The sequence below is a fragment of the Raphanus sativus genome, chromosome 4 (assembly GCF_000801105.2).
Source record: "Raphanus sativus cultivar WK10039 chromosome 4, ASM80110v3, whole genome shotgun sequence".
Classification (NCBI taxonomy): domain Eukaryota; kingdom Viridiplantae; phylum Streptophyta; class Magnoliopsida; order Brassicales; family Brassicaceae; genus Raphanus; species Raphanus sativus.
The window spans coordinates 14,564,432-14,579,556 of record NC_079514.1 but is presented as its reverse complement, the minus strand read 5'-3'; the positions used below and the strand labels follow the sequence as shown (position 1 = coordinate 14,579,556).

At 33.7% G+C, this 15,125-nt stretch overlaps 1 protein-coding gene across 1 annotated transcript; it reads right to left on the bottom strand.

Annotated features, from left to right (window-relative positions):
• Window positions 1–11,799: 11,799 nt before the first annotated feature.
• LOC108848565 (probable WRKY transcription factor 3) lies at window positions 11,800–14,252 on the bottom strand. Its single transcript, XM_018621959.2, has 4 exons — window positions 13,663–14,252; window positions 12,660–13,243; window positions 12,422–12,583; window positions 11,800–12,340 (listed from the first exon to the last, which is right to left on the bottom strand). The coding sequence occupies exons 1-4, from the start codon at window positions 14,104–14,106 to the stop codon at window positions 12,100–12,102; spliced, it is 1,431 nt and encodes a 476-aa protein (XP_018477461.1). The 5' UTR covers window positions 14,107–14,252; the 3' UTR covers window positions 11,800–12,099.
• Window positions 14,253–15,125: the final 873 nt, after the last annotated feature.

Here is a 15,125-nt window from a genome sequence, read left to right as displayed (position 1 = left end):
ATCATCACTGAACCAAAATGGTCTAACTGGTTCATGCCAAGTATTTTGTAAACTTCTGGTTTACTCTATATATATCTCCATTACACTAATCTTTGTGTAGTACAATATATAAGAGGATGTAGATACTTTTTCTAAAATGGTTTTACTGCCTTGAGAAATATTTTTGGAAGTGAATTCCTCTGCTTAGTATCTAAACATAACTTGTCTCAAAATTTCATAGATTTACTTTGAGAAAGATTCATCAATCTAACTTTTAGTGTAAACATAATCTTCTGGATGTTTCACTTATTATAAAATATGAGATTCTTTAACTCTTCCCCTCGAGATGATATCACTACAGGTTTATCAATCTCGATTGAATCTTATATTAGAATCAACAAGATGCCTTACATGGGCCATGTACTCTTTCTTAGATCCTTCTTACTTTTGAGACTTATAAGAATATAATACATTAAGGATTTTAAATTATGCATTCTTATATGCAATAATATTATGTACTCTTCTGGAGCATCATATATCCTTTTCTTGAACATTCTATAAGATTTATAATATCTTATATTGTACTCACAATAATTTTCTTTCATCTACAGATAATTGAATCATATCTCTTCTTTATTACCATCTTTATTTTCTCAACTTCAATTGAGAGTATAAGTTCTAAAAAGAAACTCTTTGGATCTTGACTTTATTTATATCCACATTCACGTCTGCAACTACTTTTATATTCATTTTCTTGAATGGTACTATTTATGTGGATTTTCTTTCTTAGTATAAAATGTCAAATTCTCTTCAGGAGAATTGATCATAATCAACTAGAGGTGATTTATCATCTTACATCAGTAGCTCATTGTTCTCTCAGTCTCAAAGAGACAATATAAACTTCATTAATCTCTTTTCTCATTCATGTATCTACTGGACAACATTACTTGTATGAAAAATATATATTTTCCAATATATATGCATCTTTATAATTTCTTAAAGAAATTTAACTCATAAACTTAACATCCAACATGGTTGGGATAAATTTATAGACTTCAGGTCTTGTAATCTTTAGATGCAAAAGATATAGTGAGCTTTAGGTAATCACATGAATGTGATCGTACCTTTCTTTGGATTGTTTTCCAAAACTTATGATCTTTTAAAGTCAATCCTCATACTTAAAACCCACATATAAAATGGTATTGAAATACAATAATAAAATTATTTCAAATTATATAGAGATATGTAAAATCATAAACATTTTGTTGTATCAATAAATAATAATCTTATTATAGTAATTATTATAATGACTAGATCTTTATTTTCATGCTATTTAACAAGGTATGAGAATAAATTTAATATCAATTTGTGTAAACTTTCATGCAAATTACTTTCATCTAATCAAGTTTGCTTTAACCTTGTAAATAAAGCATAAAAATAAAATACTTATCTTAAAAAGGGAGAGTGTCTTGGTGATCGGTGATCCAAACATTCATATTCTCATGTAGTTGTAGTCTTCTCTTTTATATATAGTAAATAATCCTGTAAAACTTAAGATTTGCTCATATAAAATATGGCTATGTCGTTAGTAATTATAAAGTATGGCTATTACATGAGTAAACACTGATATTTAATATTAAAATTAAATATACAATAAATTAAGCAAGTCATACACGCATGCATAAGTATATAACTACTATAAAGAGCATTCCAGCATTAAGCATAATGAAACTGAAGCAAACGATTTCTAAAATCAATGTGAATCATATTTATAATATGTAAAATATTAACTAGCATAATTAGTAAAACATATCTGGAGTAAACTGATACAGGAAATTTTACTAATATATATATTTTTTTTTCAATCACCAAATCTCCTTTTATTCATAAACCAAACGTGCTCTTTTTCTAAGTTTCTTTAAACCATGTTTAATTAACAATAAAAACTAAAGAAATACAAAATAAGAACACATATGACTATAGATCTTAATAAGGTTGAGCATTAGCTTATTATCATCGACAAGATCTCTTTTAAATCAAACGATTTTATTTCCTTGAAACAAGGGTAGATCAATATTGTCGACTAAAGCTCCTAAGCTCATACCGTGTATGAATCCATTCTTACAAAACATGAATTGATAATAAGCATGATTTGAAGAAGGATGGAACTTAAAAAAAAATAGAATTAGAATCTATACCTATTAACTCAAGATCGCTAGAGCTTCGTGCTGATAACGTGTTGTAAGTAAAGAAGAGAAGAGAAGAGAAGAGAGGAATTGGTGTGTCTTATTCCATGAATAATGATCTCCTTATATAGGATACAATAGCTTGGAGACAAAGCTTAACTTGGAGTGGGGAACAAGTATATCTAGGACTTTCCATATGGACATCACTACAATATTTATAACACATTCAAATTTTTACTGACTCGCATTAGATATTATAAACCAACAAGTGAGGGTGAATGACTAGAAAACCCTTGTACGAGTTACGTTACGAGGTCACAATTATACACCCTCTCTATAATTCTTCAACTAGATTATGACCCGCACAGATGTGCGGAATTACTTATTATTTTATTTTATAATTGTTAAACTAAGATTTTATAATTTGATAATATTTTATAAACTTCGATCTTTAGATCGAACTGGAATTCCAGTTCGATCTTTAGATTGTATTTTTGTAATATTGTAATATATTATCTTTGATATTGTTACTGATATCAAATATTTGGTATAAATTGAAGTTGATATAAAAATAAAAAATGCACAGTTTTAGGGATATATTTGTTTCAAGGATATTTTATATTTTAAATAATATATTTTGAATTTCGAATACATAAAATCTATCTAAAACTATATAGAATGATGTTGTTGAAATCTGTATTTTATAGCATGCTATATCTTTTTATGAACATACGATCGGATGTTCCATTGATGATATGTTTGGAAATATAATAGAGATTTTGGTATAAAATATGCGACATATTTAAGAAGAAGAAGTCGAGGTTATGTTTTAACTACATATGATATGGTTTTCATAAAAAAATATATCACAAGTCAAACGCTCTTAAAATTGGTCAAAACAATTTATAGATTTTTATTTTGATTTCATAGTCTATCCATGGAAGTTGACCAGATTGATAAGTTTTAAACTATAGATTTTAAAACGTTGATTCGGATGACACCAAAAAACCGTTTATGCAACTAAACCAATCTATCTATTAGATGAGATTTTAATAAGTTCAATTTATTTTTCTATGATCAACTGTTTGGTTCAGATTTAAAAATTTGGTTTGTTACTCAAAATTTTATCCAGACAATAATTGGTTTAGTTTAAATATTTTCAATAAATATTTTTTTGTTTGCTTCTGAAAGTAAGTGATGGAGGTTGTATTAGCAATTTAGCATACATGGAAAATTTTCAGGTAAATTCATTCTCATAAATTTTTTTTTTTTTAAGTTTTCATATTAGTAGAAATACATATATATCTAATATTACGTGTATGGTTTCTTGAAAGCATTCACACTTTGTGGAAATATAATACTGTGTTAAAAAGATTTTAAAGAATTATCATTGTACAGTTATATTGTCTTTTGACTTAAGAAATAATATTTGTATTTCTAATTAAGTCTATCTGATAATTTGCTGTAAAAAAAGTTGATCTAATTATTTATATTTAAATGTCATACTTGCATATGGTGAATCAAGTAACTAACTTTCATTTACTATTTGACATTTATTCAAATAATTTTAAATAGGTTAAATTAGGATTATCTGTGATAAACTATTTGTATATAATTATATTGTTTCTTAAGTTTTTACGTAAATACTTGACAAAATTTCCACAAAATATGGTAACAACATAGATTCTTAACCCAATTAATAACCTTATCGTATAATATTAGTAGATTAATTAATTAAGTCAATGTTAAGTATAGTGTGTATATTAAATGGTAGAATTATGAATAAGTCCAAAACTTAAATGACAACTTTTATGGTAGATAAAAATAGAACTCTATTTTAATAGATTAGATTCTCATTCTTGGACCATTCTCTAACTCTACTTTTTTCTAATTCTATAATAACTTTTGCTCCAATATTATATCTATATAATCAAGTTACTATAACATAGAGTAAAATATAAGAGAAAAAGTAATGTTGCATTGGAGATGCTTACTCCTTCAAACAAATGATTTTTGGCAGTCTCAGTCACGACGGGAACATGGTGGAAGAAGATTTATATTCTTCTCCTCTGACGATGAGGACAACAGAATCTTAATCACCATCCTCGCGGTCCGGCAGATTTTCACCGCCTTGGCTTGGTTGGCTTATGGGCGAGTTTCGAGGGGAAATGCCTTCACTGAATATTTTTCAAATCATATTTTTTAGCTATTTGAGACTTGAGAACAAAATATATGACCAGAACGATAATATAGCACTACTAGTCGGTAATACTTCTACGTTAAATAAAAAATTTATAAATATTTTAGTAAAGATTCAGTAAACTTCAAAAGTCTCAGATTATTTTTCATATTCAATAAAATTTAGGAACTTTTAAATTAACATAATGATTGACATGATCGCTTGGGTTATATATATTTATAGTAAATTTAATACGTATACATGATTATTATTTAGTGCTGCCCCGTGGTTAATACATTATACATGTGCATGGCTATAGTCAAATTCAAATTAGCATGCTTGGTTATATTAATTATATTAATAGCTTATATATTATTATTTGGCTTATATTCAGGTATTTTCTTACAAACCTAACTTCTCTCTACATTGTTTTTGATTAGAACTTTAAAATTCGATAATGTTTCCAAGTCTGCGTGAATGGCTAAAGAATATGGGTATGAGGCTTGTGATCTCTTTTCTTCTTTTCTGATTTAGTTCATTGCATATCATATTATTTATTCGTTTTCATCTCTGATATTTTTCAGCTTCAAGAGTTTACGGAAAACTTAGATTTCGAAAATCAAATGGTACGTACGGATAACTATTTTCACATGCATAAATACTACATAAATTAACAAAGAAAAGAAAAGAAAAGAAAAACTATAATATTCGCATAATTTCTTAACACTGTTAACCATGATTACAGAGAATCAACTAAATATGTACAGTATATATAATATAAGTAGAAACGATTCGCTTTATACAAAAAAAAATCTTAGGGATAATTCCGGAACAAAATAAAAATAGTTAAGAGAAAACTTTGGACGTCGTATTTGAACCCCCTTAATTATATAATAATGTCAACTAAAATAAACAATTTGTTCGTTTTGGATATCAAGAAAATTCGAGAGTAGATTCTCGTAAGGGGGAAAGATTCAACGACTCAAGAGGTGGAGTAGAGTTTGACTTGGTGGACATTGAATCACAAGATCACAGATCAAATGTTTCTACTACATCGCAGGAACGTCCATCTTCTTCTTCTATGTCATCACAAGAATGTTCTAATCCTCTACGTTCGATCGTTATTCTGTAGACCTTAGTAAACATATAATGAAAATCTGTTTGAAAAGCCTTATAATAGTTTAATATGTAACCATTAAACTCTGTATATTTACATGAAATAAATGTAACCTAATAAACTATAATAATTTAATTTTCCATGGTGTTGCCGGACAAATTAATGGCCTTATAGCTGTTATTTATTTTGTACAACAAAATAAATAAAAAAACACTAGAATCATTAGAATTAGCCTAACGTAAAAACAAATTTTTTAGAATACATATAAATAAAGAAATCAATCGGAACGAAAAGAGAAAAAAAGATAATATATATATAAGAAAGACTCCTATTGATTTTGTAAATAAAAACTGGGCATTGTATTCCAATAAAATCACTTCGTTACGTTGTTGTCAGCAGAAGTAACAAATGTGATTGAGATAATAGCAAATGAAGATGTCTTAGAAGAAGTTTGTTGAGGCTTCCAGCGAAAACCCTAAATAGATTCCAAATTATGTCTAACAGGAGAGGGATGATAAAGTGCAAGACTTCCATCGACATGTATGATCAGAAAAAAGAAGTACCCAAATATTTATTATGATGATGCTGATGAAAGCAAGAACCTCACTCTTAATGCAATGAATTTAGATTGTTTTTTGGCTTGTCTAATCAAAGAAAACCTTGTTCATCAGATTGAACAAGGAAGGAATGAAAATGTCAAGATTTTTTGGCAGTTCGAACGGTCTTCTATGCATCTTTCAGAAGATCAAGTTGATAACACCAATATAGTATAAAAATTGATTGTTAGCCATACAAACAATGCTTCACCACATATTTGGATAAAATTAACGTATTGAAAGTATATAAAATATACAAAATTACATGATAACATTCAAAAACTATAAAACTATAGGTGTTATGTTGTTATTACCATTAACATAATTCCAAAATCATCTGACTCGACAAATTATTATGATGTTTTAACATGTTTAATATGCTTCAACATGCTATTATATTGTTCTTTGATGTATAATATTGCATTTTGAATAGTTGTTATGTATGTGTTTATTTTGTTTTGATTATTTAGATATGTGTTGTGATCTGTTTCTCAAATAAATTTGTACTGGATGAGGGAAAACAATCATAACCTACCTGAATATAACTATATGTTCAATCTATACTTGACTTATAGGTTGATGCCAATCCGTACTTTATTTTCTATAATACATCTTAATCTATGGATTATATCATTTGATTCGTATAACTTCTATAGTTTCTAATACGTTAATGGTGTATTATTGTTCGTGTAGCTGGCGAGAATTTTTCTTACTATGACAAGCCGATACTCTTCATCTCTGCAAATTTCAGCAGCAGTTTTTAGACAAGACAACACCAGTTCCAAATGTGTTTTCTTCCCCAGGGTTTGAGAACGATCATGTTATAAGAACATATAAACTAGTCTGTTACATAAACAATAAAAGAAAAAACAACAACTCATCACTATGCATGGTATTCGATTTAGAGATCAAAAGGAATGGAATAACATTGAAGATTATAAGATAATCCCACTCCATGTAGCATGCCTGAGTAAAAAACCAGAATCAAAGAACCGAATTGGAAGCGAACCAAAATACCCGAACCGAGAACCCTCGTATATCCAAATGGTTCGTATATTTCTATATCCAAAATAATTGAACCGAGAACCGAATGGTATCCGAATATATAAAAATATAAATTATATATACAAATAACATAACTTATATATATATATGTATATATATTTTACTAAAAGAATCCAAAAATATTTGAAAATAACTAAATTATTATAAATTATCTAAACTACCCGGAAGCATTTGAAAGCATCCTGATAGTTTTATCTGAAATATTTAAAGTAATCAGAAATATCCTATTTTTTTATCAAAATCTTTCTAATCATTTCATATTTATCTTAAATAACCTGATATTTTATCCGAACTACTCGAACCGGAACCGGAACTAAATAAGAACCATGTTCTCCAAACCTGGCTTTGAAGAAGCTATCGTTGAAGGGTGGGGAGCTATGGAAGGCCAAGCTAACCTTATGGATCGGATAGCAAACTGCAGGAAAGCTATTTCTCGCTGGAGGAAGACGTCAGATCTTAATTCTCATGAGAGAATCATACGTCTCAAAGCTGCTTATGAGGCTGAAATTTCTAAACTTCATCCTTCCAGAGTGGTGATGAAGAGCTTAAAGCAACAGCTTGCTGAAGCCTATAAAGATGAGGAGCTCTTCTGGAGGCAAAAATGCAGAGAGGAATGGTTGAGGGATGGTGATTGCAACACCAAATTTTTCCATAATGTGGTTAAAGGTCGGAAAGTGAAGAACAGAATTCTTATGCTCCTTGATGAATATGGGAATGAACACTTCTCTGAAGGTGCCAAAGGAGAGATAGCGGTGGAGTACTTCAGGGATTTGTTTATGAGCTCGAATCCTTTTGACCTTGAAGATCTCTTCTCAGACTTCCCTAGTCGTATCTCTCCTGAGATGAACATCAATCTCACTGCTGCTATCACGATGGAGGAGATCAGAAAGGCAGCTATGTGTGTTGATGGAGGAAGTGCTCCAGGTGAAGATGGTCTCACTGGATCCTTTTATCACAAGTACTGGCACATTGTCGGGCCTGTGATCTCTGGTGAAATCAAGTAGTTCTTTGATACGGCTGTTATACCTGAAGGATGGAATCATACCCAGCTCAGCCTTATTCCAAAAGTGAGTGATCTGGTTCGTATGAAGGACCTGCGACCTATAAGCTTATGTTCAGTCCAGTACAAAATCATCTCAAAGATTTTATGCAACCGTCTGAAGCGGATTCTCCCGGAGGTTGTGTCAGAGACCCAAGGAGCTTTTGTATCGGAAAGATTGATATCTGATAATATCATTATTGCCCATGAAATGGTTCATTCGCTACGCACACATGATAGAACTGCTGAGGAATTCATGGCCATTAAGACAGACATGTCTAAGGCTTATGACCGTGTGGAGTGGTGCTTTCTTGAAACCTTACTGGAGAGAATGGGATTTGATCGTATATGGGTGCGGTGGATAATGGCTTGTGTCACCACAGTATCTTACTCTGTCCTGCTGAATGGTTCTTCTCATGGGTTTATCAAGCCAGAACGTGGCCTGCGACAAGGGGATCCATTATCTCCATTTTTATTCATTTTGTGCGGTGAAGCTTTAGTCAACTGCCTCAATAGCTCAGCCTCAAAAGGAGACCTTCATGGGATACAGATTGGCTCTATGGGTCCTTCGGTCCATCATTTGCTCTTTGCTGATGACAGCTTACTGATTTGTAAAGCCAACACTGTCGAAGCTACTGAAATTATCAGATGCCTCAAGAGATATGGTGATGCTTCAGGTCAGATGATTAATCCAGATAAATCATCTATCATATTTGGTTCTAAAGTGGAGGCTTCAGTAAAAGCTGAAGTTAAAGTGGCGCTGGAAATTGATTCTGAAGGAGGAGATGGTACATATCTGGGCTTGCCGGAGTGCTTTAGTGGTTCAAAGAGACAGTTGCTGAGCTTCCTTCGCGGTAAGCTCCAAGGACGGTTAAATGGATGGTTCGCGAAGGCATTGTCGCAGGGAGGGAAAGAGATTTTACTAAAGTCCATATGTCTAGCTCTTCCCATCTATGCTATGTTGTGCTTTAGACTGCCGAAGGATACGTGTGCTCGTTTGAGGAGTGCAATGATTGAATTTTGGTGGAGCAGTGGTAACAATAGGAAGAAGATTGCTTGGGTAGCTTGGGAAAAACTTTGTGAATCTAAGAAAAAAGGAGGTCTAGGGTTCAAAGATTTGGAAAAGTTTAACCAAGCCTTGTTGGCTAAGCAAGCGTCCAGAGTGCTAAACAACCCAGAGTCGTTGCTAGCTCAAGTACTCAAGCAACGGTACTTTAAAAATGGCGTCTTTCTTGAAGCTGGACTAGGCTCTAGGCCGTCCTTTGCGTGGCGAAGCATTATACATGGACGGGAGCTCCTGCAGAAGGGGTTGATGACTCGAATCGGTAACGGCTCCAACACCAAGGTTTGGTGGGATCGCTGGATAGTGGATGGAGTCCCTCGTGTCCCGGAGTACAAACAAGACTCTGTTGTGGATCTTACCTTGAAGGTAGAGGACTTGATAGACCCTCACTTTCATGTTTGGAACAGAGCTCTTATTTATGATACATTCACGCCAAAGGATGCTGAGATCATCTTAAAGACACCATGTAATCTATCTCGTCAAGATGAAACAGTATGGGGATTCACAAGGAATGGAATGTATACATCCAAAAGTGGATATGAACTGCTTGATACCATTGCAGACATAGCTTCTCCGTCATCAGCTGTTACTCCTCCTCTGGAAAAACAACTGTGGCAAGCTCTGTGGAAGACCAAGACTTCGCCTAAGCTACGTCATTTCCTCTGGCGTGTTCTCTCAGGTGCTCTAGCTGTCAAAGAGAGATTACGATCCAGAGGTATTAACTTGTCCACAACTTGCTCTTCTTGCAATGAAGGTCCTGAAGACATTGGGCATGTTCTATTTCACTGTCGGTTTGCTCGAGCTGTCTGGGCTTTGTCCTCAGTTCCTATGCCTCCTGGGGGTTCTTGGTCTCACTCTGTCTTCCTTAATATGCATCACCTAATATCTTGCAGCAAAAAAAGCTCCCTAGCTCCAGAAGCGGGATTTGCTTTCCCTTGGATATTGTGGCAAATCTGGAAAGCTAAGAATAGCTTTTGCTTTGAGAATGTGAGACTGGACCCAGCTACAATATTGGACAGAGCTACGATGGAAGCTGAGATATGGAGAAACCTGCAAGTGCTTCCTCAAGATCGTACCTCCACCGTACCAAATGCTAGCCCTCGTGGGTGGACGAAACCTCCAGAGTTATGGGTGAAGTGTAATATTGCTGCTTCTTGGGCCGCTAATAATGATCTTAGTGGAGGTACTTGGATCGTCCGCAATGCTAGTGGAGATGTGGTCTTTCACAGCAGAAGGTCCTTTAGTAATCTGGAATCTACGTTGCTAACCGATCTCACATCTCTCTTATGGGCTATAGAAGCTATGTCAAGCCTACGATTGGACAAGGTGATGTTTGAAACTTCGTCTGAGGTTCTTAAGGATGCCTTTCAAAGAAGATCTTCATCTCCCCGAATAAGTCTACTGGTGACTGACATACTCCACAAACTTAACTCCTTCGCTAGTTGGAGGCTTGATCATGTGGAGAAAGAGAGGAACCAAGTGGCTAGTTTGATAGCTGGAAAGCGTCACTTCAGATAACTGGGTTCAATCCTATGTTGCTACTGGTGGTCCCTCTTGGCTCTTTCACATTTTAGCTCTGGAGTCGGCGATGGCTCCTGTTTAGATGCTTCATCTGGCTCCCTCCATTAAGGAATGCGATCTGTAATACTACCTATTGGTAGTTCTGCTCTTTCTTTTTTACTGTTTTTACTGTTTTCTGTTTTCTGTCTTTCTTCCTTTTCCTCTGTTTTTTCTTTTTTTTTTCTTTGCTTTTTGACTTTCCATTTAGATTGGTGTACGTTTGAGGCTTTGTCCTCTTTGGGGTTTTTTAACCATTTGCTTAATGATAACTTCAGTGTTAAAAAAAAAATAAGAACCGATTTTTTCCGAGTATTTCCTTCCTAACTTTACTATCCGAACTGAACCCGAAACTATCTGAACCGTACCGAACCGAAAATATGTAAAATAGTAAATGGATCCTCTAACTCTATATCCGAACTACCCGAAATCCTAAATACCCGATCCAACCGATACCCAAAATGCTTAGGCCTACCATGTAGTACCAATCTTGCAAACGGATGGGTTTACTAGTTTACCGAACAAAATAAGATTCATTTGCCATTTAAATACGGATAAGAAGAAGATTTTTGTCCCAAAGCTATGTTCCTTCAAGCTCATTGTGAATTTGCTTCTTCGTCATTTATTTACTGTGTGCATGATAATCAAATTTGTATATTGAATCATCTTCCATGAAAGATTTCATTTTTTTCCTTACAAATATCGTTATTTATTAGGGATATTATATTCCACATTGGGAATTTTAAGAGATATTAAGTAATATATAAAGGATTAAGATCAATGATCGTATATAAAAAGATCGTAATTAACTTGTTCAGTCTCTTGCTCGACTGAGATTTCAGGTCAGATAAAAACCATCACTTCGAAGAGAGGTATTACAAATTATATCCCACATCGAAAATTCTAAAAAATATTAAGTAATATATAAAAGGAGGTTCAATACTTTAATCACCAATTAGTTTTTCCACAGAAACTGATAATAAACCTGAATCTAACATTATTACAGCAAGACACTTCATCCACAAACTGTAACCTATTATCAAAAGAACAGAAAGATCCATGTAACTTTGTCTTTCCCAATTTACAAAAGAATCCACAAAAGACCAGAATCTTGAATCTGATTTTTACATTACATCCTAAAGCGCTAAGCTTTACACAAAAGATTCCAGCATGGAAGATTATATATTTATATACCTTCTGAAATTGTACTTTATCAGTTTCTATCCATAGAAGCCTGTGGCAACTGAGTAAACACGAAACAAAACAGGTTCATAAACAAAAAAAAGATTCATTCAAACTCACAGATTATCTTATTTTCTCAAGTGATTTGCTCTTCTTTAAGCCTCAGACGCGCAACACGCTGTTCTTGATTTATGTTATCCATCGAGGTGTTGTGTAGATTGCTGTTTGGTCTCAACTGATGGCTACTATTTCTAGCAGCTGGAACGTCATGGTTATGTTTCCCTTCATATGTTGTCACAACAGCTTTCGGATCATTTGCTGCTCTCTCTACATGTTTCCTCACTCCACATCCCGGTGTTGTACACTTATAGTAGCTCCTGTGAATATATAGAAGAGCCTTAATGAGAAAAGACCTATAGAAAAGCTAAATACGACTGGTTTGGTTTTTAGAGTCTCACCTAGGATAAGGATTTCCTTTGACTACTTTCTGACCATACTTGCGCCATCTGAATCCATCATCTAAGAGATCAACTTCACTCGTCGTTTGGACAATAATTCTAGGCTCTGTCACTGTTCTTTGCGTTGAAGTAACTGGTTCCGTAACCCGCACTTCCATATTCCTACAACAATTCAAAGATCGTCTAAAGGATGAAAATGTAAAAAGAATCTCTTAAATAAGCTTTTATTTTGTTTTACCTTCTCTTGGGATCAGGCTCCACACTAGTTTCAACTTCCTCACTATCACTTGCTTCACAGATCTGCTCTGTTGTAGTAGTAACCTGGCTCGTTTCCTGATCTCTCTTATTCTTGTTGAGACCGCTATTACTGGTTGCAACATCAGAGCTTCTAGAACTCCCGTTACTGTCTCTCTTGGTCTTGTTTTGGGGAGGCTCGTGACTGTGCTGACCCTTGTAGATGATCTCCGTTACTTGCCCGTCCTGAGATCTCTCCACTTTCTTCTTGACAGGACACGCGGGATGCGTGCATTTGTAGTAACTCCGAGGAAAATCGCTACCTTTGACTTGCTTCTGCCCGTATTTTCTCCAGTTGTATCCATCGTCAGCTGGTTTATCAGCAGTTTGAGGCTGTGACGATGATGACCTACGCTCATAGACTGATACTTCCAACGAGTCTTGAAACGATGGAGGCTCAGTCAATGAAGTCTGTTGTTCTTGTTCTGTAGAGGAAGGATGTTCGGATTGTGATTGGACACTGTTGCCGTGAACTGCTTGTGCAGTGACTTGTGCTAAAGCTTGTTGGTGTGTCATACCAAATGATCCCTAACACATGAAAAAATCACATTAGTGTCAACTATAATGATATATCCTTAAATAATAACAAAGCCTAGCAAATACATGACTTTATACTACCATTGTAAAGATTCAAGATTTTGGAAAAGAGGTTTAAAGAAACAAAATACTAATGATCATTAAGAGTTGATTATGGTTTTCTCTTTGAACATCGAAGATAATACCGTTTGTCTGAAAGTTTCAAACTTTCTATATAAAGTAACCGAAACTCTCAAAAATTTATACCCTTTTGTCTGAAAGTTTCCAACTTTCTATATAAAGTAACCGAAACTCTCAAAGATTCATAGTGTCGTAAACTTTCAGTTACTAGAAACAGAGTTTCGAACTAACCTAACGACAAAAAAAAAAGAGAGAGAGAGAGATCAAAATGTGAAATGAGAAAGCAACACCTGAATGGGTGAAAAGAGACCAAAGAAGCTCGGAGAATCAAGAAGCGTCGCCGGGCTTAATCCCGGCGGTACGGTGAACATCGCCGGTGGCTGTGTAATCATCAACCCTGTTGGTCTGTTTTGTTTGAACCTCGGGTCAACATCACCGACGGAGCTCACTTGCGTCTGATGAGCAGTAGCGACGACAGCTGCGGCGGTAGCAACGGCAGCAGCCGCCGGAGAAGCCATAGCTCCGGCAAGAAGCTGAGAGAAGGTTTTGAGCTCATCGGGATCAGATAAGAAATTGGAGACGAGGGTCATAGGACCAGGACTAAATCCAAGTCCACCGCTGAAAAACACTTCTCCAAAGGGTCGAGGAGGGAGTAAGATCGTCGGCCGTGAAGAAGCTCTGGTTGATGAGTTTAACGTCAAAGGTTGCTTTTGTTGATCTTCCTTCTCCGCCATTGATGCCTGTTTTGAAACAAGATGGAGATAGAATCTAACAAACCAAACTCAGACCAAAAACATAACTTTGTTTTTTTCCTTTTCTTTCCTCTCTTTTAAACTCTTTTTGTTTCTTTACACAATCTGTGTCGTGTTTCAGTTTCACTTCGTTTTTTAATGTTTTTTTTTATATATTTCTTCTGTAGTCTTTAATGGAATAGATTTTGAGATATTTTTTTGTGTGTTCCTGTCTTGAAGCAGATCTCGAGAAATAAAAACATTAAATTTGCTTTCGCAGTACAAAGTCTGCGGTGCAGATATGAAATAGTAAACTCTCTGTCTTTTTCTCCTTCCATTTTATCCATTTAATTATCTGATTTAAATAATTTCCAAAAAATGAATTCTTTCAGATTTGAAAATTGTCATTTTCATAACTTTTTTGTTACAAAAATATAGCATTTTAGAATTTCAACATAACTTCAATTTATAATTAATTATAAATATAATTTCAATGTAACTTCTGTTTAAAATTAATTACAAATGTATTAATTTTATAAATAATTTTATTTATCTCAGATATTATTAATTGATTATATATAAATAATAAAAATTAAATGCTTTCGGTTATTTTTAATCCATATAAAAAGTTAAAGTAACATTTTTTTCTGAAACAGAGAAAATATTACACTATTGACGCCAAAAACATATATTTTTGAAGGTGGCTATGGAAAGTAAAAATCCAAACTACTTTAACCATTCGGCAAAAAACACGTCGAAACATGTCGTGAAAATAATGTTATTTTTTGTCATCTAGAGTTTTATTATAACATGCAATGAAGAAGTTAGACTGTTTTATCAATTACAAATCGCGTTGGTTATTAGTCATGAAATCTTTTTTGATAAAGAAAAAACTATACACTGTCATAATTTGAAATTATAACTCACAAATGAAAGAAATAGTCTAAAATTGTAAATTTCTCACGAAAATGAATTTAATCGGAGATATTTGATAAAATTCCGATGATACATAGAAGTAAGTA